The sequence below is a fragment of the Muntiacus reevesi genome, chromosome 12 (genome assembly GCF_963930625.1).
Source record: "Muntiacus reevesi chromosome 12, mMunRee1.1, whole genome shotgun sequence".
NCBI lineage: Eukaryota > Metazoa > Chordata > Mammalia > Artiodactyla > Cervidae > Muntiacus > Muntiacus reevesi.
In genome coordinates, this window is record NC_089260.1 from 75,432,776 (window position 1) to 75,457,245 (window position 24,470).

The window sequence follows — 24,470 nt, forward strand, 5'->3', positions numbered from 1 at the left end:
GTCCTTGCTGGGTCCCTTGTAATGAGGGGAGGGGTCGCATGACCAGCAGCCCCACTGGACCAGATGGAGAAAGAACGTGTGCCCCCACAGTGCAGACAGATAGGGGCTCAAGTCCCGGCCAATGGTTTGTGATAACAGGGTGATGGACTTCACACCTGGGCCTCACTTTTTCCCCTTCCAAAGTAAGAATGATCATGACCACGTCGGAGGCCATCACGAGGGTCTGGTGACCAGCATGCGTGAGGCGCTCAGAGCAGCACCTGGCCTGCAGAAGTCGCTGCTACCACAGCCACCCCTCTCCGGGCCCCGCTGCACCTTCGCCAACGCCCAGGCTGCACGAGGCTGCCCGTCTTGGGGCCTCTTACAAAGGGCAGGTGCGAGTACCCCTAGTCCTTGTTTGTAGTGTCAGACTCCAGTGCCTGCGGTCAGGGCCACTGGTATACAGCCCGCCACACCTGCAGCTCCTAGAGCAGAACGCTCGGGAGAGGCTGGGCAGAGGGGCCCATGGATGTTTCTTCGCGAGATTCCCGAGGAGCGCGGCTCCAAAGGCAGCTTTGCACCGGATCCTTTGTCTTGGTGATACACGTCCTCACTCTCCCCTCTTGTCAACAGTGGATGTTCTAAGGAGCCCTTCACAGTTAAGCCTCCGTGGTGGCAGAAAGAGAAAACAAAGCAGCTGTCACTTGTCCCGCATGTCCCCTCATGGAATCCTTTCTCAGCCATTAACCCAGCTAAGCCTCCCGTGAGACAGACACTCAAGGGTGATGGTGGCCGTGGTCTATAGGTGGGGAGCTGGGGGACAGCCCCCATTGCACCTGGTGGGTCAGGCACCTGCCTTCACCTTGCTCCCAATCCTTTCTCTAACACAGAAAGAGGAAGCCTTAAAGACTTCCTGTGGCTGATTAAATGTAGAATTGGAGCAGAGTCTGAGTGTCTTTTGGTTGTTTTTAGTTTCTTCTTGGGGAATTGACCGAATCGCATCTTTGTCCATTTTTCTTTTGGAGTTTATTTATTTAATAGATATTTGGAGTTCATTTTTGAGGGAAGAAAGGGGTGGAGACAAGAAAAGCAATGCTGAATTGTAACTGTCCTGAAGTTCACACTCTCAGGGGGAAAGCAGACAATGCACACTCAACGCATGTGCACACACTCATACACGTACACGAGCCCACGGGACATGTGTGCACACACATGTGCATACAGGCATAAGTGCACCCACAAATAGGTACCTGAGTATTTGGAGAGGGTGAGCAGCTCCTTGAGGTCCAGGAACCTCAGGTCAGATGGCACCCCTGCCCTCCCCTACTTGAAGCTGGTGCCGGGGCTGGCAAGGTATGGGGACCAGGCACCCCACACTCAGAGGGCGGGGTGCCATCTGACATGCGGCTCCTGGAAGGCCCTTTGGGGCTGTGTCGTGGAAGATTTGAGGTGCTCACACCCTTTGACTCAGAGATTCCCTCCCAGGGGTCGATTATAACAAAATAACTGGGTGTGAGCCTGCGGGTGTGAGTGCGATGATGCTCTTGCAGTGGGCTTTGCGAATGACCAGCCAGCAGGCAGGGCAGGACTGGAGATGAATTGAAGGGGCAGTGGCGGAGGGAGGTGAGAGAGACGATGGCCCGTCCATGGCGTGGGCTCCCGGGTGGCTCTGAGATGACGTGGACTTGAGTTTATTGTTGCGGAAAGTTGTCCGTGGCGGGAGGTACTGCATGTGATCGCAGAGCACAGGCAGCGTGTCCAAATGGGGCCACTTCACACAATCCTCGCTCTCTCTCCCCATCACTCCTGCTCTCCAGCTCTAAGAATAATGTAGAACATGAAGCTTAAAAACCTATTTACCAACATTTTAATGGCTCTGCAAGATGAGATTGCCAGTAATTTTCTTTCACTTCATCATTCCTTTAGGTATTGTCTTAGCTTTTTAAAAAAAATTTTATGACTTTTGCAGTCAATGCTTATTACTTTAATAATAGTAAAAATGTGATTTTTATGTTTTTAAGTGATTCTTCTGTGCCCCATGGTGAAGGCAGGGGCCTGTCTCCAGAATGTCCCCTTGACTCACCATAAAGGAGGGAAAGATCCATTTGTGGCACTTCTCGAGCACCTCTTAGGCAAGGCGCTGAGTTGGAGGCATTCGTGTGGATAATCTCATGGACCCCAGGCAGCAGCTCTGTGATGTCATGGTCATCACTCACATTTCACAGTAGAGAAGACGGTGGATCAGAGAGGGCAAGCAGTCTGCCAAGGTCACACAGCTGGGGCTCCAGCCACATGGGGAGGTGGTGCATGGAGAAGGGGTGTTGCCCTTCCCGGGGTGCGAAATGGTCTAGCCCATGAGTGACGTGGCCATGGGGGAGCTCCCACCAAGGGGGAGCTTTTTGATTGGCTGAATGGATGTGGCCAAGGATGTGTCCTGGTTGGCTGTGAGGAGTGTCGGCAGGAAGAAGTGGGTGAGTGCCGGGCCTGGGCCAGGGGGATGAAGCGGAGACCTGGCCCCAGTAGAGTGGGGTGCGGGAGTGAACCACGCCCTGAAGACGAGTCACCCACATTCTTAGGGGCAGTTTCTCTAGCAGGAAGGTGTGTCAGCAGCCCTGCAGACCCTATGCCTGGGCTTCAGAAAGGAGCAAGGGAGACACTGCAGGGAGAGGCCGTGAGAAGAGCTGGGGGTGTCCTGCCCACGTGGTGTTCGTGGCACCGAGCCTGGGGCTGTGGTCACGGTGGACAGTGGAGGGTGAACACAGATCTTCACAGGTGCTCTGCCAAGTAATTAGTGTGTATAGACCGTTTAATCTCTAACATCTCCACGAAGCAGGCAATGCTGCTGGAACTGATTCACAGATGGGGAGACTCGAGGTCCAGAGATGCTGAGAGACTGGCCTGAAACCTCACAACCCGTAGGAAGTTGAATATTTGTGTCCCCCAGTCCAGCAGCCCTCCTCCCCAGTGTGATGGTGTTTGGAGGCAGACTTTTCCTTTGGGAAACATTTAAGGTTAGATGGGGTCATGAGGGTGGGGTCCCCAGTATGGGATTAGTGTCCTTATGAAAGAGGAAGAGACACATGATCTGAGGCTACGGCAAGAAGTTTGCAAGCCAGTAAGTGAGTCCTCACTAGACCCGATCCTGCTGGCGTCTCCCTCTCAGCCCCTAACCTGCATAGCCGTGTAGAATAAGCCCCTGCTGCCTGACCCCAGCCCACAGTGTTTAGGTGCAGCAGCCCGGGCCGGTTGAGCCATCAGCTGAGCTGGGTTTGTATCCCGAGTGGTGGCTCTCAGTCCTGCCTTGTCTGGCCACAGTGCCATGACCTCCCTGCTGGTGAACTTAGATCAGTCACAGCTGCCCCAGGCCGGGGGGATGAGGAAGTGAGCTGAGCACTGTTGGGCACATGTCTTAACCTCTCTGAGCTGCAGGCACTTCAGCCATGAACGAGGAATATAGTTGCGTCCCCTTTTCTGATTCCTCCAGTGTGAAATGAGGAAGGAAATGGTAGAACATGGCGTGAGTCTCGAAGGGCTGGTGCAACAAATCACCACAGACAGGTGGCTTAAAGCAACAGGAGTGGATTTTCTTACAGTCCTGGAGGCTACAAGTCTAAAAGTTGTGGGCAGGGCTCCGGGGAAGGGTCCTTCCTGCACCCTCCGGCTCCTGGGGCCCTGCAGTGTTTGCAGCTGCATCACTGATCTCTGCCTCCATCGTCACGTGGCCTCTCCTCTGTGCGTCTCTGTCTGGCCCCAAATCTTGCTCTTCTCTTAGAACGATGCCAGTTCTTTTCTGACTTGTTTTTGTTGATACAACTCACTGTGATTTTAAAAATAAACTTTACACTGTGGAATAGTTTTAGATTTATAGAAAAAATTCAGAGATGGTACAGAGAGTTCCCATATACCCACTCCCGTTTCCTGGTATTAATAACATCTTACATGACTGTGGTGCATTTGCTACAACTAACGAATCAGTATTGATAGACTATTATTAAATGAACTCTGCCTTTATTCAAATCTCAGTTTCCTGCTCCATGCTGAGCCCCCTCTTGGCCATGGCACGTTTTCAGACTTCCTTTGTTTTTGATGACCTTGGCAGTTTCGAGGGAGTCAGATATTCTGTAGAATTTCTCTGATGTTTTTCTCATGATTAGACAGGGGTGATGTGTTTTGAGAAGGAAGAACACAGAGAAATGCCATTCTCACTGCGTTGTATCGCGAGCACAGGCTGTCAACACTGTTTTTGACTGTGGGTGCTGACCTTGGTTACAGGTGAAGGCAGTGTTTGTCAGGTTCCCCAGTGAAAGTCACCCCCACCCTCCTTTCCACCCTGTTTGCCTCGGAAGGAAGCCTCTGTGCAGAGTCCATGCCTGGAGAGAGGGAGGGGGAGGTCCTGGTCCCCCTCCATGGGGGCAGAGTTTCTGCAAACATTATTTAGGATTTTTTGGTGTGGGAGATTTGTCCATATTTGTTTATTTATTTATCCAATCATGTATTTATGTCAGTATGAGCTCAAGGGTAACTAGTTTATTCTTTGGGGATATAATCCATGGCCACTGTATTTCTGTTGTTGGAGTTGTCCAGGCGCAGCCACCGGGAGCTCTTGCTGTCGGCCCTGACACGCCCCCTGGTGATGCCCTCAGCTGAACAGATCCCCACGTCCTGACACAGCAGGTGCCCCGGGCTCATCGTGTGTCTGCCCTGCTCTGTCCTAGGCTCCGCTGTTCCTCCAAGGAGTCCCGACTGGAGAACGGGGTTAGAAGCCAACATCTGGGTGCTGGGGGAGCCTGCTGCTGCCGGGCGTCATTGCTCCAGGCTCTCAGCTGACAGAACAAGGACACGTGTGTGTGTCACCAACCCGGTGCACACGTATGTGTAGGCATTTCTATGTGTGCCCACCTGTGTCTCTATTAAACTAGACGGGCGCTCATCCTGGTGTTTCCAGTGCTAATTCATCCCCACAGGGAGCATCCCAGCCCTCTCCCCTTGCTTACCCACTGCCTCCCCTCCAAAAGGGAGAACCCCGTTCCCAGGACCTGCCACCCACTCATGTGATTGTCCAGCTGGGTCTGCACGTGCAGTGGGGCCGGCACCTGGGGACAGTTTACCCCCCGAGCACAGAGCTCAGCCCCTCTGCCTTGAGTCTGGCACACGTCCCATGGGGACAGTTTACCCCCCGAGCACAGAGCTCATTCCCTCTGCCTTGAGTCTAGCACATGCCCCTTGTCCCCATGTTATTTCGGGCAGCTCCTTTCTCCTCTCACTCCTCGCTGTGGGTTTCTGATCATAGATCTTTTCTTTTCAGATGTCAGAAATACAGGGAAGCACAGGAAGAGATTGGAAAGACCCCAGCATCTCCCTCCAGGCCAGCCTCTGTGAGTGTCTGGGTGTTCATCCATCCGTCCTTTTCTACCCCAAATGTACCCCAAATCAGTCTTCCCTAGCTTGCTTAGTAATGCCATTCACTCACAGAGAGCCTGCTTCCCCAAGTCTGTGAACAGGGGCATGCTTACCAAACAGTGGGTGCTGTGCAAGGCTCTAGAGATTCCACGGACAACATGAGGAGGGGCGGCTCTTCCCTTGAGAGGCCCCAGCCTCGGGGGTGTGGAGACGGAGGTGCTTCAAGCAGTCACAGGACCAGATGGAAGACTGTGACTGGGACAGGTCAGGAGAAGAACGGGCACGCGGTGCTCTGAGCCCTCTGGCTGGATCAGCAGGGTTGGGTGCTGCCCTGAGGAAGGGTCCTCGGTGACGGTCTGAAGGATGACAGTGACTGGCAGAGAAAAGGGGAGAGGATGCCGCCTGGCAGAGGCCCTGGGGCCGGGGCAGCAGGACACATCTGTGGGCGTCCAGCATGGCCTCGTGGGGGCTGGGGAGGAATCTGCGGAGACTGGCTGTGGCCACAGGCCTGGAGAGTGTGGGCAGCCCATGAAGTACGCGGGAGCCCTGGCGGGGATTTGAGCTGGGGGAGTCACGATGTGACAGGCTCCTGGCTGTCCTGTAAGAAGCGCTGGAGAGGCCAGGGGGGTGAGGTCCAGGGGGACGAGCCGAGCTGCAGCCGCCAGCAGAGAGAACTGACCGTTTCGGGTGATGTCCTAGAGACGGTGCCCCCTGTAGGACTCATGCCACCCAGACCCGATCAGAAAGGTCTCCCCAAGCTCCCCTCTGCCCCTGGTCCCTGCACACACTGCTGCCTTCCCTTGGTCACAGCTCAGGCGCTTGAGTTCCCCTCTCAAGCCAGCCTCCTGCTTTCCTGACCTCAGCACTAGACGCTATCCCAGAAGCGGTCTCCTGCCCATGTCCCCTGCTGCTGTCCCCCCGTGGGACCCTGAATGGTGACTGGGGACACGGCAACCTTGATGCTGGCGGGAATGGTCCTGGACTGCTGGCTGCACAAGGCGACCCACGTGCTAAGACAAAAGGCACACGTGCTCACTCACGGGGGTGGAGACTCTCGGTTTTGATTCCAGGTTCAGATGAGCCAGGGGTCCCGCACAATATGCCTGAGGCTCTGGAGGCTGGGAGTCGGAGTTGGCCCGTCAGCAGTGCCTCCTGTAGTCAGATCCGGGGGCTGCGGCTCCTGGCACGTGTTCCCACCACCGGGAGTGACTTACGGCCCAGTCCAGTGCTGACCAGCGTGATCAGGGACGAGAATGCTCTAATTACCAAACGTCCTGCATGATTAACTAGGAAATTAATAAGCCGAGCATTCCCTCTCCACCTGGTGAGCATCTCGGAAGCCCATAAACATGCCAGCATCCGAATGCTGCTGTGAGGCGTCCCCCCACCCCGCCTGCATCCATCAGCGCCTGGTGATTTATGGTCCTTTCCAGAGCGTCTCCATGCCAGGGCCTCGTCCCAGAAACCGGAGCCGGGTCCCAGTGCCCACTTACTGCCCTCTGCGCGCTGGAAACGACCAGGCTCAGCCCCACCCCCACTCTGAGTCTGTCGCCTCCTCTGCCCCTGTTTTGCCACTTGCACAACAGAGGCGGCGCCGCCCGGCCTGAGCCTGTCCTCAAGGTCGGACTGGACAATTCGCTGACAGGTGCTGCCGCTCCCTCCCCCCGCCCTGCCCGCTGGAGGAGTCGCTGACCTGGTGACCTGAGTCTGAGGTCTGTCCCTTGTCCTGTGTGTGTGTGTGGGGGGGGATTGGGAGGCTTCTGCCGCATCTCTTGGTCCTGCGTGTCCCCTGTGGGGGGCTCCAGGCATCAGTGACTCTTTACCCTCCTCCTTCCCAGGAGTGAGCCGGCAGTTGGCACTGGCTTTGTCCCGGGCTCAGCCGCCTCACACTTGGGGTGGGGGACCCTCCAGACTGACCTGAATCTCTCTGTCAGTCTAGCTCTTGCTCCAGCCTGGGCGGGTCTTCCTGGCTCCAGTTGAAGAGCAGTTTCTCTTCCCTGTGGCCGTGATCCCCACGTGGCCTTCTCCGGGAGGAACGGAGCTAAGCAGTGTGAGGGCAGGTCTCAGGCGGCCGAGCTGTGAGCCATGGTGCTCTGAGCAGAAGTCCCACAGGGCTGGGCAGTGGGCCGTGGAGGGTCAGCCACTGGTCCCGGGCTCGCAGGAGGGGCAGCAGACGGGGTGGCCTGGGGCCCACTCAGGCCCCGGGTTCCCTGCGCCCCAAGATGGTGACGGCTGAGATGCAGCATCCCCGGCCTGGGGCACACCTGGCACGGCTGCCTCCTCCACCCTCACTCCTCAGGCCCACGGAGGGCCAGACATTTGGCGGGGGCATCACAGGTCAGCAGAGCTGCAGACCCCACCACTGGGACCACGGTCCCGTCCTCCACCCCCGCCCTGGGTGACCACGGAGCCTGTGGTACCCTGGGGCCTCATTTGTCATCTGCAGCGTGGGCGATGCTGCCTCCCCTCCCGGGATGGTTGATGGGAGTCCTTGGGGGAGGGGAGCAGCTTGGGTGGCCAGGAGCTGGCCCAGAGGCGGGCATGCAGGACAGAGTTGCTGGAAGATGCTGTTCACCAAATGTGTCGCACTAGCAGCAATGTGTCCCACTTTTGAGGTCATTTTTCTCTTGGACTCACTTTTGAGCATTTCAAGCTCATTTGTCCTCTGGAAGTAAATTTCCAACCATGGGCTCGTTCCAGTCATTGGTCAGGGGGATGTGGGCCGGGAGGGCGCAGCATTGGCAGAGGCCAGGCTCGGAGGGGCTGGCAAGGCAACAGACCCTGGTAGGGCGCTGGGGGGGGCTGTGGGAGCCGAGCAGAGACCCCTCCTCCGTGAAGGTTGGTGGCAGGCAGGCTCAGCCCCATCTAGACCCGCTCAGGAGATGAATTCCCTTTGGATTAACGTTAAGTATATTTAAAAAAAAAAAATCAGGGCCCAGAAAAGCGAGAATTAAGTAGAATTTAATATTCATCACGCCTCGGGAGAGGGAAGATTTCCTAAGTTTAGAACTAATACAAGGAATCAGGAGAGAAAATATGGACAGATTTGACTGCATAAAAATGAAAATCTTCTGCATGTCAAAATTAAACCACCAAATAAAAAGGCAAAAAAATGTGGCCTGGGAAATATATTTGCAGCAAATATGACAGACAGAGGCTTAATTTCTTTATTAAATAAAGAGCTTATAAGAATATCTGCAAAAACATAGAAATGCATATGATGTAAAGCTCAGACTTTTTTTTTTTTTTAAAAGAGAAGGAGGTGTTTAAATGATAGGGAAAAACAAACGAAAATCTTAGGTGTGGAGGAAAAACTGTGTGAGCACCGTGATGTTGAGAGTGAATTTTAGGGACTGATGTGCTTTTTATGTCTATTTATTCTTTCTATTTTCCTAGAATTTAAAAAAAAATTTAAAGAGTGTGCTTTACCCTGCAAAAAGTGTGATGGATTCATGAATAAATTTGCTGTGTTATTACTATTAACAATATTTATTTTAAAAAATTTTATTGATGTACAGTTTACCTGCAGTGTTATGTTAATTTCTGCTACACAGCAAAGTGACTCACTTATGTGTATTAATATATATGTTCTTTTCCAATACGGCTTATTATAGGACATTGAATACAATTCTCTGTGCTGTCCAATAGAACCTTGTTCATTTATCCTATATATACAAGTTTGCATCTGTTAACCCCAAACTCCCAGTATCGTCATCAACCTCATTACTATTATTGGAAATAGCAGCAATACTAACTGTTTGTTAAGCAACTGCTTGTATAAGATGCGTACATTACTGTGTGTGTGAAGCATTTTTCACTCATCGTCTCATTTAATCCACACAACACCCCTGGGAAGTAGTTATTATTATCCCCACTTTAAAGATGTGAAAACTGAGGCTCAGAGGGGTTAAGGCCTCCTGTGGGGGTAGGATGGCTAAGTGGGAGATGTGGATCTGAACACGGGGCTTGGACCACAGGTTGCCCGGGGGTGGCTAAGTGATGGCTGGGATGGGAGTGGAGAGGCCCTTCCGTGTCCCCACCGGCCCCTAGGGCTGTGCTAAGATCAAAACCCACCTTGTGTGCAGATGGGTTGAAGAAGCCCTTGTCCTCCAGGAAGGGCAGTATGTTCCAGCCTTGCCTGTCTCACTCCCTTCCCAGTAAAATAGAAACCAATCCAGGCAATGCCAGGAGTTGAGAGGGCTCGGGAGGCCCTGGCAGGAGGCATGCATTTGCAGTTCCACACGTGCACAAAATGCTTATTAGAAATCTGACAACAAGGCCGATGTATTCTTAGACTAATTGACTAAGAATCCTTGAACTTGACACAACTTGGGGAAAATAACAGAAAAATGAAACGAAAAAGCTCAGAAGCAGCTCAGCTCCTCTTCCTGGGTCAGCACGTGCGCTGGCGATTCCTGTTATGCTTGTGCCGAGAAAGGGAAGGCGCCCTGAGACTCACGGTCCAAGGCGGTCCTTGAAGCCTTCAAAATGGGAAAAAGCTGGGGGTAAAACCCCACACAGATGGGTCGTGTCACCCACCTTACGCACAGCCCGGGCTCAGAGATGAAAACAGCTTGGCCCTGGGGTGGTGTGAGTCCTGGGTGCACTGGTTTTCCTGGAGGAGGTGTTTATGTTACTGAGCCCACAGGAAGGCTGCAGGTCCTGAAAGGTGAGACAAGGAGGGCTGAGGAGACTTGGCAGGTGGCTTTTGGTGGCACTCAGGATCTCCGTGGGGAAGCCGCAGGAGGTAAGTGAACCCCGAGGGCTGGAAGTGGTCACTCTGCCTGGGCCTGTGGCCTCTAGGAGATGGGCAGGTGGTCACAGGGTTCAGAATCACAGCGTCTTTAGGGAACTAGAAGGAGAGATTCAGCCGTCATCTGGGGCTAGTGAGGTGGCTGTTAGTGGAGAAGAGAAACTCTGACTTCCCCATCTTCTGGATCGGGACGCTACTGTCCACGTTTTGCACAAGAGAAAACTGACGGTGAGAGCCTCAGCCCCACAGCCTTCCCGGTGCTTCCTGTGGCCCGAGCCATGGCTTCCTGCCGTGGTGCCCTGCACCTTCCACGTCGGGTGCCAAGGGAGGGCACCCTCGTGAGGCTGGCCTCCTTAGGGTTCCTCCTGGCTGGTCCTGTTTGCGGCTCTCTCGGGCAGACCACTGGTCCTGAGCACACAGTGGGCTATGGAGCCTGAACCCCTCAGCCGCTGGGCCACGTCGGACTCCCCTGATTTCCGAGGCCTCAGCCCAGCATGTGTGTGCAGTAGGTGCTCCATAAATGCCCTCCGAACAACCAAATTCACAGACTAAGTGCACCTGGGGCAACTCTGGGGCGGTCTTCCCTGACTCCAGATAAGATGAACGCAAGCTGTAGTCACATGTTCTGAAAATGTCACCTCAACTCAATTCACGTGCTGTCATCTGCCCCCAAGTCTTCCCTGTTCCTCCTCTCAGTTCAACCCCAGACCTCAGATCCAACTGTCTTCAGTTTTCACCTTGACTCAATTCAAATCAAATTGGCTCAGTTTCCTTTCAATTCCATTCTATTGAATTCTTTCTCTAGAATTTGATTTCCTTTCTTCGATTCGGCAAAATTCGATTCCTTCAATTCATTTCAGTTGGCCTCAGACCAGTTTGGGGACTTTAACCCAATCCTGGCCAATAATTCAACTACAAGCAATTTTCCAATCGGATCCAAGATGACTCAGCTCGCCTTAGGGCCCCAGCTGGTCCCTAGGTGTCCTCCCGCATGTGAATCATTGCGATCATCCTCCACGTGTCTTTTGAGCACCTGAGCCCTGCAGGGCGCTGTCCTTCTGATGTGGGATGACAAAGAGGCTCCTTTCTGGAGAATAAACTGGAAGGAGATAAAATGTGCATGACCGCTTGCTTTGGGTGAAGCTGTCTCCAGTCTGTTGCTTCCTTTTCTCCCTGTGACACCCCCAAGAGAAGGCATCAGTGTTTCACGGTCCTAGTCCGTTGGAAGGCTGGGGAAGCAGAGGCACATGGTTGAAATCCAAGGCCTTACAGCATAAGTACTCAGATCTTGAACCTGGACTACTTGACAGCAAAGCTCTCTAGCTTGATGTTTCCACAAGAAAATAATAGCAATTCAGTCAATGAACTTGTTCAACAACGTTGAGTGTTTCCCAGGAGCTGATTGTTGTTTTAGGCAGTGGGGATGCAAAAGTGGGGAGAGCAGTCACATTCCAGTCCCATGTACCTGTGTGCATGGTGTTGGGGGGAGATGGAAGTTCATGCGAGCAACATGTGGGTGTCCCCAGCTTTGGTGGGAGTGGGGAAGGTCAGGAGAAGATTCCAGGGGTTGGTAGTATCATGACTGCACATAGTAAGCACTGAATAGGTACAGCTGAATGAGGGAATAACTGAGTCACTGCCTTCCTTGGCTTTCAGGGGATGACCCTCACCTGGTCCAGTCCTTGCTTGAGCCTAGAGCACCACCCTCCTGCCCACAGGTCAACAGAGCCATCACCATTTGGTCACAGACTTTGTGCCGAGTAGCTTCCTTGCTTCAGTTGACACCACAGTTTCTTCACCTGCTTCTTGTTGTACCTGCATCTCAGCTTTTCTTCTGATGCTGGGAATGATTGAAGGCAGGAGAAGGGGACGACAGAGGATGAGATGGTTGGATGGCATCACTGACTCAATGGACACAAGTTTGAGTGAGCTCCAGGAGTTGGTGATGGACAGGGGCATGGCATGCTACAGTCCATGGGGTTGTAAAGAGTTGGACACGACTGAGCGACTGAACTGAACTGAACTGAACGTCGGCCCGGCTACCACAGACTCAGCCACCATAGACTGACTCTTCAGTCCTTCCAGATTCACTGACTTCAGCTGCTCTGGGCACCCACTCTGGTAGTTTCTCGTGGTTTTGCCTTCCTGAGTGACCTTTGTTCCTCTGAGCTGTAAGACTTTTATAATGAGGCATATGTGCAGAGGGTACCCTGAGAGGTGGATATAATGGACGGAGGTCAAGAAGGTCTAAATAGAAATACAATGAGTGCAGTAGAAAGAAAGGGATTGAAGGAGTTGGAGCAAGTTGGGAGACATTGACTTTTCCTGTGGGAGGCATACATTCAGGGTAGAATTAGTGGGATTTTCAGGGCCCACCACACTATTCTCCTCCATAAAATTAAAAGACGCTTGCTCCTTGGAAAAAAACTATGACAAACATAGACAGCATATTAAAAAGCAGAGACATTACTTGGCCAACAAAGGTCAAGAGATCTGCACCATAAAGAAAGCTGAGCACTGAAGAATTTATGCTTTTGAACTGTGGTGTTGGAGAAGACTCTTGAGAGTCCCTTGGACTGCAAGGAGATCCAACCAGTCCATCCTGAAGGAAATCAGTCCTGAATATTCATTGGAAGGACTGATGTTGAAGCTAAAGCTCCAATACTTTGGCCACCCGATGTGAAGAATTGACTCATTGGAAAAGATCCTGATGCTGGGAAAGATTGAAGGCAAGAGGAGATGGGCATGACAGAGGATGAGATGGTTGTATGGCATCACCTACTCTATGGACATGGGTTTGAGCAAGCTCCGGGAGTTGGTGATGGACAGGGAAGCCTGGTGTGCTGCTGTCCATGGGGTCACAAAGCGTCAGACACGACTGAGTGACTGAACTGACATCTCTGACCCTCTCCCAGCAACGTGGAGGAATGGGCTTTTCAGCACCTTGCCTCTGTGGACAGCACCCAGCCGCCAAGCTGTCCTTTCTATCTTCTCCGTCCACATCACCTGCCCTTACCTCATCCTCTGCTTGACGCATTTATCAGACGGCGAATTCGACCAAAGGTGCTACAGAAGGACCACCAATCTGTCCCCGCAGGGAGAGTGTGATTCTTCGGAGACAGACAGAACTGGATTCAAGTCCTCGTCTTTGCCTTGTCACGACTTTCACTCTCGTTTCCCCACCTGTCACGCTGAGTGACTATGAGGAGTTAACGGGGTGGTATTTGTCAGGTGCTTGATGGAGAGCAGGGCTTCAACAGCTGTTTGCTTCTTCCCCCTAAGTTGCATGTATCAACTTTCCAAGGGATTCCTAATGCCTGAGCCAGATGGCTGAGGAGCAGACATCTTGGCAACCTGGTGGGGGAGGCTGTCTTTAGCAAGCACCATGCTGAGGCTCACCTTGGTGAGGGGATGAGAAGCAGCTATGTTTTGACATCTCCCAGGTCTTTTCTGGGAGTGAGGGGGTGCAACAGCTAATGGTGGGCTCTACAAGGGCAATGCTTGGCTCAGGCGATGGAGAGTGGAAGGTAAGGTTCCAGCCACGCGCATGATACTGGGACACTGGATGGCAACTCGCCCCTGTCACCACCTTGTTCTGTGGCTGCCTGCCCGTCCCTGACCGGGCTGGCCTTTTTGACAGTAAACATCCCCGTCCCCCGACATACACACCTCATGAGAGGCTAAGACAGAACCACAGGAGGAGAGAAACAAGAGTCTGCCTGGAACATGTCGGAATGCCCTCACTCCAAGGCTGCTTTTAGGTGATGGTCCTGGGGTTATCTGGGAATATCATATTAGACTCAAAATTCCATCTTATTCCTGCCCCAGCCCCTGTGACGGGGGCATGCTCTCTCGTTCACTGCTTTTTCCTCCTCTGCGATGTGGCTGCCCCCTGTGCTGGGTTCTCAAGGTACTGGGTGGCCTGACGGCACATTGGGCTGTAATTGCCACAGCCTGCATGATGCGTGACTCACCGGAAAATTGCATGAGGTGAGTTCTTTCCGAGAGGCCGGTCCCTAGAGAGCTGGTCTCCAGACCCCGAAGAGAGGATGGCTTTTCCTCTAGGGAAGTTCAGATCACAGTCATTTCAGAACAGGTTGTTCCTAAGAGAGTCAGCTGGGAACGCACTCCAGGCTCCCCTCTCCTGGGCCGGCACGCCTGTCGGCCCTTCAGTGAGGATACCAGACTTGTGGCCTGGCCTTTGCTCACAGGTACCAGTTTGCTGTGCCTGAAGCCTCTGGGCCCTCCCACTGAGGCTCTGTCCCACCTCTCAGAGCCTCAGGTTTTCTATCTGCAAAACAGGGAGAAGAGGATGACACCTAACAGAGTGGGTGACACGTGCCAGCTGCTGACAGTGCCGTGGGGAGCGTCACCCAGATTAAGCGCTCTTGTGGGACATGGCGGGGCGGGGGAGCAGGCACAGGTCTGGGATCCTGCAAATCACATGCAGGGATGGCCCATTAGGAGACCTGTGAACCTCTCTTAGATCCTGCCTCTGTCTGGCAAAGGCAGGATGCGATGAGGTCAACCTCTGACCCCCTCAGTGGAGTTTCTCTAGTTATGTAAACTGATACTCATCCTGCTTGAATTACACAGTGGGTGCATCAGGTGAATCCCTCTGAAAACCAGCCCCCTCCCTCCACCCCTATAAGCTGTGCCGGGCACATACCATCCCATGCCTGGAATAAGACTGGGGCCAAGCCCTTCCCAGAAGAGGAAACTGAAGGTCGGGAAGGTCCCCTGATGGTCCCCACGTTGCATAGCATGTGTGTGGTTTATCTGGGGTAACTGTTAGTTGGTCCAGTTCTTTAGCTTGTGCTTGGGCCCTTCTCTGGCCTCCCCTACTCCTCTCATGAACCTCAGATGTCACAGTAGTTCCCCCGTGAGTCCATCTGGATCTCAGCGAAAGCCAGATCCAGACCAGAGAGGGAAATCTACCAGCTAGTTGTCACAGAGCAGGCTGGGTAGGGGGTGCTGAGGCTCTGCCTCCAGTCCTGCTCCCATTGCCAGCCCAGCCTGTCTTTACCTGGCTCTCTGGTGTGTAGATCGTGCCCCAGTCCACAGCCCCCAGCCCACAGGCCCCCAGCCCCCAGCCCACAGCCCCCAGCGCACAGGACCCCAGCCCACAGTCCCCAGCTCACAGCCCCAGCCCACAGCCCCAGCCTTCAGGCCCAGCTCACAGCCCCCAGCCCACAGCCCCAGCCCACAGCCCCAGCCCACAGCCCCAGCCTGCAGGCCCCCAGCCCACAGCGTTAGCCCACAGCCCCAGCCTTCAGGCAGAGCCCACAGCCCCCAGCCCACAGCCCCAGCCCACAGCCCCAGCCCACAGCCCCAGCCCACAGGCCCAGCCCGCAGGCCCAGCCCACAGGCCCCCAGCCCGCAGCCCCAGCCCATAGCCCCAGCCCACAGCCCCAGTCTGCAGGCCCAGCCCACAGGCCCCCAGCCCATAGCCCCAGCCCACAGCCCCAGCCTGCAGGCCCAGCCCACAGGCCCTCAGCCCACAGCCCCAGCCCACAGCCCCAGCCCACAGCCCCAGTCTGCAGGCCCAGCCCACAGGCCCCCAGCCCACAGCCCCAGCCCACAGCCCCAGCCCACAGCCCCCAGCCCCCAGCCCTAGCCTGCAGGACCCCAGCCCACAGCCCCCAGCCCACAGCCCCCAGCCCACAGCCCCAGCCTGCAGTCCCCCAGCCCACAGCCCCCATCCCACAGCCCCCAGCGCACAGCCCAAGCCTGCAGGCCCCCAGCCCACAGCCCCAGCCCCCAGCCCACAGCCCAAGCCTGCAGGCCCCCAGCCCACAGCCCCAGGCCACAGGCCCCCAGCCCACAGCCCCCAGCACATGCCCCCATCCCCCAGCCCACAGCCCCAGACTGCAGGCCCCCAGCCCACAGCCCCAGTCCACAGCCCCAGCCCACAGCCCCCAGCCCCCAGCCCTAGCCTGCAGGGCCCCAACCCACAGCCCCCAGCCCACAGCCCCCAGCCCACAGCCCCAGCCTGCAGTCCCCCAGCCCACAGCCCCCATCCCACAGCCCCCAGCGCACAGCCCAAGCCTGCAGGCCCCCAGCCCACAGCCCCCAGCCCACAGCCCCAGCCCGCAGGCCCCAGCCCACAGCCCCCAGCCCACAGCCCCCAGCCCACAGCCCCAGCCCGCAGGCCCCAGCCCACAGCCCCCAGCCCACAGCCCCCAGCCCGCAGCCCCAGCCCGCAGGCCCCCAGCCCACAGCCCCAGCCCGCAGGCCCCCAGCCCACAGGCCCCCAGCCTGCAGGCCCCCAGTCTGCAAGCCCCCAGCCCACAGGCCCCCAGGCCCCCAGCCCGCAGGGAGGTTCAGCGCCACCTCACGTGGAAAGCTGGGGGGTGCATTGGAGCGTCCGAGGGGGGAGTGCTGTCCCCGTTGCTGGGCCATGTGCCGGTGTGTGTGAGAGTGACAGAGTTAATTTCCCAAACACCATCTGAGCTGAGTGCATTTTGATGAGGGTGATGGTTTTTTAAATTTTAAATTAGAAATTACATTTTTACCTCTGCCAAAATAAAGATGAGAAATCAGATAAATCTGGTTCGAAAAAGGCTGGAACTGGGGAACGTGTGTCTGACAGACTCTCTGCTGAGCAAACAGACCCGGATGCCAGTGTGTGTCTGGAGCTCGGTCCCCGGGACTCTGTGCTGCTGGGGCCTCTGTAGCCCCAGCCAGGCTGTCTGCAGAGCCGGGGGCAGTAGGGCTGCCCACACAGGCTGGGCTCCCAGGAGGGGTGGTGGCCTGGACACCCCAGGAACCTGCTTCCTCCTTCCTGGACCCTCCAGGTCGCATGCTGGCTGCAGCGCTGAGTGTGTCCAGGGCTGGTGGGGGTGGTGGGCTCAGTCCATCGGTCTCCCCCAGCATCTTTGAGAGACCCTTCTGATGCTGTCAGCTCCATTCTACTCTTGGGGAAACTGAAGCCCAGGGACCTGGCTGGGTGGTCGGGGTGGGGGGTGGTGCGCTGTGGCCCGAGCAGGGAACCTGAGGACAAAGGCTCCCTCCCTTCCCCCACAGGGTCAGTAAGGCGACTGTGGGGCCGGCAGGGCAGGGGGAGGGGCCGGGGGCACTGGCTCTGACTGTCTGTGAGCCCCTTCCCCATGCCCTGCCCCATCTGCAATCAATTCACATTATCTGCTCCCTCTGCCAGCTGCTGTGTAATGTCAGTTCCCAAACAGCAACACAGCAGAAAACGAGGAGCTGTGCCCTCCCCACCACCCAGAGACCTGTCTGCGAACCCAGGACCCTCAGCTGCTCTTCTCCAATGCCCCCCGCCGAGGGTGTTTATTTTCTGGGCCAGCGCCCCTCAGCCCAGTGGAGCCCAGACTCACTCTGCCCTCCGTGGTTCACCCGTGACTCTTGCCTTCAAGTCTCTGTCCCCACCTCCCTAGCCACCCTGCGATCCCCCAGGTACCCGATGGCAGGACCTTCTCCGGGCTCACGGGAGCCCCCTGTTAACTGTCAGAGTCCAGGGAGGGTGTGTGGACTGTGTCAGAGAAAGCCCTTGGCTCTCTGGAAATAGGTGAGGCCAGGTCCATGGACCGACCACCTATTCCCCCTTAACCTCCATGCCCCCCACCACCAGCATCCTTAAGTCAGAGTTTGGGAGGTCACACTGCCCACCCCCGCTGTGCCCAAGCCCCGGGGCCTGACTGCACGGGCCACCCAGCCTCCTCCACCCACACCATCCAGGTGGCCCTTCCTGGTGTCCACCGCCTTCCCTCCAGATCCCTGGACTTCCCGTCTGCCTTCAAGGCCGTGTCCACGGGATTCTTTTAAAAAGTGAGATTAAGAAAACCCCGTGCTAGAGTCCGACCACAGAATACTCCTCAGAATGAAAGGGAAGGAACTCTGGGTTCACAGAGAACCTTGGATGGATCTCAAGGGCATTAGGCTGAGTGAAAAGAGAGAGCCAGTCTCAGAGATCACAAGCTGTATGATCCCCTTTATATAACTTTCTCCAAGGGCCACGGTGATAGAGATGAGGACCGAGAGTGGCTCGGGGGGTGGCAGATGGGGTGGGATGGGGGCGGCTCTGACGGGGCAGTGGGGAGCTTCCTGGGGACCCGGCAGCTCTGCCCCTCGACTGTGGAGGCTTTGCAGGGGCGTGTGTGTGACACGGTCCACAGAAGCATGCACAGATGTGCACACACGTACACACACACACGCACAAACGCACATACACGGGTTTCAGTGTATCTCTCAGGAGGGCACAGTGCCACTCACAGCAAGGGCCCTGCCCCGGGCTGCAAGGCTGCAGCGTGGTGGTGCAGGCTCGGAATCCACCTTCTCCTCCTGCGTGGGGGGAGCCACACGTCCACCACAGGGGCAGCGCTGTTCAGGGCCCCGTGAAAGTGAAAGTCGCTCAGTCGTGTCCGCCGAAAGGCCCCAGTCCTCTGCTCCCAGCACTGACCCCCAGACTCACAGCGCCGGCATCTGCTCCTCTCCACCCCAGCCCCATGGGTCTCTCCTCCAGGGGCTCAGCCTGATGCTGCCGCAGGCTCCCTTTTGCCTGCTCTGCCCTGGCTCTGGGGTCTCCCCTTCCCCTGTGTGGGCTCAGAGGAAACCCTCTTTCTGTTTTCTGCCTGACCCAGGGGCCACACCCCTCCTGGCCTGCCGGGTGACCCCGCTGAGCCCGTCCGGCTCCTTTCTCAGTCCTGACGACACTTTGTCCTCAGTGTGGCTAGAATAGGTGGACTCCTGATTTTTTTCTTCTGGGGGGGAATAGAGGAAAAGCATCGGTTGTTTTTAGATATCCAAACCCTGGCGGTCAGGTGAGGGATGGTTCCTGGCCGAGGAAAGACTCCAGGCTTCCTGCTGGTCATGGGCTGCCCGCCACACCCAGGGGGCTCCCTGCCCCAGCCCAGCTCTGCCCCCATCCAACCCATTGTCACGGGCCCCGAGGGGGGTGCCCAGGACTGCAGGGCTCAGACCTGGTGACGGCGAGTCCATCGCCGACCTTGGCCCTTGCAGCCTCCCCCTGAGGCCCCTCTTGCCATCTGAGCCCTTTCAGTCTGGGCGTTCCCGCCTCCAAGGGTCGTCCGGGACTCTGACCCGGGTCTAGGGTCTCCCCTGCTCTGCTCCTGGTGCCTCCTCTCTGTCTTCCCGACCAGACTCGGCTCCCTAGGGACAGGCCACTTATCACTGTCACCCTGGCCCGGAGCCCACCCTCAGGAAACGTCTGTTTGGCGTCGTCATCCCTGGGAACCCAAGGGTAGATCAGAGGAGAGGGCGGGGCTTGGGGCAGCGCTGGGCAGGAGACACACCCTGAGGACGTCTGGCCTCAGGCGCTGCCTGAATCCAGGAGCTCCAGGAGGGCCCAGGGCTCTGAGACGGAGGCACAGCCTCGCCAAGGCCGGAAGCAGGGAGGCCAGGCTGCGAGCTTTTCTGTGCGCCGCTGGGCGTCAGATGGTCTGGGTGGGCGCGGACGTGGATGATGAGGGAAGGGCAGTGAACTGTGCGTCGCCTTGTAGCTGACGGCCCAGGAGACAGATAAGCAGTACAGTCACTCCAGCGCCAGCGAATGGGCGGCCGATGATGGAAGAGGGGCCGCTGGGCTGTGGAGGCAATGACAGGGCTGCGATTACAGCAGGCGGGGGCGAGAGGGGGCGGGGGCGGGAGGGGGCAGGGAGCCAGGGAGCAATCGCTGCCCCTCCTCCCCTCCCACCTCCCAGCGATGTACCTCCGCTGCAGGTCAGTGACACTGCAGGAGGGGCCCTGCCACCTCCCCAGGCTGGGAGGCCCAGGGATCCCATAAGAAGGTCTGCTCATCTGTGACACTAATCCCCGGCTGCGATCCTATCTCGCTGGAGATAGCTCTCGTGTCCATCGATCCTGAGCTGGCATTAGAACAGGAGCCTCGGCTATTAGCTCCCGGCAGTTCTAAAAGCTGCCCGTCACTGACATCCACCGGGACGCAGGGGAGGGGCTGTCACCTGCTCCAGGGCTCCTGGCAGAGCCCCAGCTGGCCTTGCAATGTCCTCCTGGAGGTGGATGCTCGGCCCCAGCCTGGCTGGCACAGAAGGTCCTGGCTTGCCTCTCCACCAACCCTGCCCCCACTCCGCTTCCCCTCCCGAGATGGCCCAGGCCCAGGATGTACTAGAACAAGGCATTCTTCCAGGGAGGGGACCCTGGGGACTCCACACCCTGGGGAGAAGTCAGCCTGGACAGGACAGCACACTCTCTGCCCTGTCACCCAAAGCCTCAACTTCTCTGGCAGTTGATGGAAAATGAGCCAGCATGGGTGGCAGCAGCTCCTATCTGAACCTTAGGGATCTCCAGACTGGCTGTCAGATGACTGATATCTGATGTTACATTGCAGGAGTCGGCAAACTGTGGTGTTTTCCCCCCTCAATCGCTGGGTCTCTGGGCACACGGGCCCTGTCTCTCCAGGTGGTGTGGAAGCCTCCCTGCCCCTCTCCCCCAGACCCCGCACCTGTTCTCATCCGACTCTGGACCCGGGGTCTTCTCTCCTGCATTCTGGAGCACCATGTCTGACCACACCACTGCTACCCTGAACCCTCTCAGCAACCTCAGGGGCAAATGCAGACCAGGTGTCCTGACCCTGAGACCTTACCTGCCTCTCTCTAGACTGCCCACCACATTCCTCCCTGCCCCGTCCCTAAGGCCTAGCAGGAAGCCGCCTCCTCCAGGAAGTCTTCCTGGTGCCCTGGCAGGAGGGCGTTCTGTTCCTCCTGGTCTCCGCATGCCCTGCCGCCCAGGGGCACGTGCTCGGTGCTTTCACCAGACCCAGGGCCTTGAGAACAGGTGACAGTTCTGGGAAAAAGATGGCTCCTAGTGTGAAAGGTGGGCGGACCAAGCTGGCATGGTAGAGATGTCAGCTGGAGCCTCTCCAGGTTGGACTGGCAGCCGTGACCTGGCCTGACCACATCCCCAGGCCTGTGCCCTCCTCAGGGGACCTCAGCGCTGGTGGAGAGAGCCACAGTCCCCTCCTGCCAGATTTCTGCCCCGACCACCAGAACAGAAACAGCCAAGAAGGAAGACTCCGACGCGGATGACATGTGGGGTGTTGTCAGGGGTCCATTCCTCCCTCCCACACAGGGGCCGGTTGGGGGGCTCTGGGGATAAAGAAGGTGAGGCTTGTGGGGGCCAAGCGCACCACTGCTCAGCAGCGAAGGCGCGTACCCCAGCCCTCATCTCCTTGCTGGCTGCGAGGGTCACAGCACCACCCTTGCCCTTCACTCCCTGCTCTCAGCCTTGGGGCTTCACTCCGAGCGCAGGCTCCGCCTGCATGGATGTGGGAGGGAGGACAAGTCTATACTTATCGTTGGTGCGAGGAGGCTTGTCTGGCTGAGCAGCAATGCCTTCATCCCATCTGGACTGGGGGCTGCTCTCAGCGGACAAGTCCCTCTGGCTGCCCCACATCGGTTGGGGACAGTTATAGGGGCACCGGGGACTGGTCTGTGCTGTGCCTGGAGGCTGCTTCCTGGCTGGCAAAAGCTCCCACGAGCCCCAGAGGCTCAGGCCAGCTTAGGGAGTTTGCTAAGGCTTAGAGGGAGCTGGGCTCCAGAACAGATGACCATCCACACAGCAACAGCCTGGAGCAGGGGAGCTGGCCCAGTCTCAGCGGCACAGGGCGGCCCTGCCTCCAGTCACCCTGACCTTTAACGGCTCCATGGGAAACGAAGAAATAGGGGTGTGGAGGTGGGCCCTGAACTGATTCTAGCTGAGCCCTGACCCTAGTCCCGCTCTGACCCCTGACCCCGGTCACACTCTGATCCCTGACCCTAGTCCCGCTCTGACCCCTGACCCCAGTCACACTTTGACCCCTGACCCTGGTCCCGCTCTGAGCACTGACCCTGACCCCTGACAACTGTGACCTCCCCAGCATGGCACCTGGAGCCTTTGCAGGGCATGAGGCATCCACACCCACTCTCCTCTGCAGGGACTCAGGTCAGAACACACCTTCTCCCTACGTGGGGAAAGGTGTCCTCCCACACCTGGCGTCTGGGGGTCTTTCCTGAGTTGCAGCAGCAGATATTAAGGGAGAAGACAGCACTGTGAGGACCTCTCGGGATGGAGAATTGGTGACGTCTGCCTTAGAAACTCCACCCACACACCCTGCGCAGAGTCACTGACTCGCTTCACAGACAGGATACCGAGGCCCAAGCAGCGGCCTCCCCTGGTCTCAGCGGAAGGACAAGGCTGTGGTCTGTGTGCCTCTGGCTGCTCCTCACCCGGCAGCGCGTGTCTGGGCTCAGGTCAGACGTGAGCACCCACTGGCTGTGCTGGGCCTTGTGATGCCCCCAGAGCTAGAGGGGGCCCCGGCACTCGGCTTGCTGATGCCCCCACCCTGAGCCCACACTGCAGGGCAGAGACGGAGCAGGCCCTGCTCAGTGCTTTGGGGACTGACCTGGGTCCAGTGGGGAAGCAGAAACCAGACCCCTCCTTTCAACCTCGCCTTCGCCGGCTTCTCTCTCTCTAAACCCCACAGACCTCAAGCGCTAGGAGGGGTGGGAGAGAGCCACTCTGGTACCCAGAATCATGGGGTTGATCAAGTTCCCTGCTCCTTGTCCTCCCCGGGGCCCTCAGGGTCCTGACAGCTGACCACTGGAAGCAGCTTTCCTGGCCCTGGGCCTCCGCCAGCAGGGAGGCCAGGCGAGGCCGTCCAGGTTCCGGCACACCCGTTCAGTATACGCTCACACTTCCCACTCACATAAATATCCAGCTTTTAAAATTTAATAAAAAACATACCAATTATAAAAGCTATTTACCCAGTCAAATCAATCATGGGCTTTGGCGTGTTTATGCCTGAACACCTGATTTCAGCTCATAAGTCACTTTTACACCCTCTTTAGCACCTAACTACCCAAATGAGCTGGCAGCACACTCCGGAGTGATGGAGCCCCCTTCCCCGGCCTTCTTCCTCCCATTCCCTCAGGCCAGGAAGTTGGATCACCTCCGTGGAAGCCAGGATCCTGGAGTCAGGACTTAGACCCTCTGGACCTCCTGCCTGGAACCTGTCTCCCTCTCTGCAGGTTGGAAAGCCAAGGCTCACCTCCTCCAGGAAGCCTTCCCTGCCTACCCTAATTCACAGTGTTCTCTCCTCTTCCCCAATACCGGATGTTTCGGCTGTCTCCACATCAGTGACAAATGTGTTCACTTCCTTGTGTTTCACAGTAACGACTGGGGCTGCCACACAGTCTGCTGCAGTGGCACAGGGACTCTAGGGAGGATTGGTGAACAGTTCTTCTCACAGCACTTGGCTTCCGTGCATGCTTCAGGGATGAAAGCAGAAGACCTGGCCAGGGAAGAATCCTGCAGGTGAGGGGAAGACACTGTGTGAGGTCCAGCAGCCAGATACTTGTTGATAAGAGCGGGCATTCCAGACCAGGCAAGTAGATTCAGGTGGCTGCAAAGTTCAGGAGAAGACAGGAGAGCAGGAGAACCGCATCCAGGGTCACACAGATCTGCCTCTGCATGCCTCGCTGAGTGGTCCTCCACAGGCCTCCTGGCCTCTCTGAGCCTCCGTTTCCTCATCTGTGGGACGGCATGGTTGTGAGCGGAGCGCACGAGCGAGCGAGTTGGTGTGAGTCAGGAACCCCCTGCTGCTCAGCGATGCTGTGGGGTGGCATGGTTGTGAGCGGAATTCATGAGTGAGTCGGTATGAGTCAGGAAGCCCCTTCTGCTCAGCGATGCTGTGGGACGGCATGGTTGTGAGCGGAGTGCACGAGTGAGTCGGTGTGAGTCAGGAACCCCCTGCTGCTCAGCGATGCTGTGACCAGAGCTGGTGTTCTCTCTGCTTCTTGTCTCTGTCAGCGGTGTTTTCTCTACAACTAAGTGTAGCTTGGTGGCTAAGCACACAGACTCTGATATTAAACGCACTTGAATTTGAGTCCCAACTCTGCCACTTACTGTGTGATCCTGTACAGGTCACTCAGCCACTCTGTGCCACAGTTTCTTATGGCCACCTGGACGCCATAAAAAATACCCCACAGGTTTGAAAATGTATCCTGGAATTCACAGGTGATGGTTGGAGCTGAAGCAGCCTCATTGGGCTACAACAAAAAGCTAACAGAATTGGAATGAAACAAGATCATCAAGCAAAGGGATTTTGTCCATAGTTGCTGGATCCTAAATATTTCCTGATTGGAGTCTCCAGTGTTTACCGAGGCGGAGTGGACACAATGCAGGGATGGAACCTATTCTACCCTGACCCTGTGACCCCAAGTTATTGTGAATCATCTGCATTTCTGCACCCTCATCAATAACAGCAACCATACTACACCTTCTTAGTGGGTTGCTGGGAGGACTAAGATACTGGGGACAAGATGTGTGGCATGCTGCCTGCCACACAGTGTGGCTCACG

The 24,470-nt window shown here is 56.6% G+C and overlaps 1 protein-coding gene across 1 annotated transcript; it reads left to right on the plus strand.

The window, feature by feature from the left end:
* Positions 1-235: 235 nt before the first annotated feature.
* LOC136144754 (uncharacterized) lies at positions 236-15,749 on the plus strand. Its single transcript, XM_065902607.1, has 4 exons — positions 236-374; positions 6,966-6,999; positions 7,541-7,716; positions 15,178-15,749. The coding sequence occupies exons 1-4, from the start codon at positions 236-238 to the stop codon at positions 15,747-15,749; spliced, it is 921 nt and encodes a 306-aa protein (XP_065758679.1).
* The last annotated feature ends 8,721 nt before the right edge of the window (positions 15,750-24,470 follow it).

Bases quoted from the DNA above. Each gene is read 5' to 3' on its own strand.
- LOC136144754 (XM_065902607.1), top strand. From the start codon at position 236: ATGCGTGAGGCGCTCAGAGCAGCACCTGGCCTGCAGAAGTCGCTGCTA. The intron at 7,000-7,540 runs GTCGGACTGGAC...CCGGGCTCGCAG, and splicing joins GGCCTGAGCCTGTCCTCAAG to GAGGGGCAGCAGACGGGGTG. The intron at 7,717-15,177 runs GTCAGCAGAGCT...TCTGGTGTGTAG, and splicing joins ATTTGGCGGGGGCATCACAG to ATCGTGCCCCAGTCCACAGC.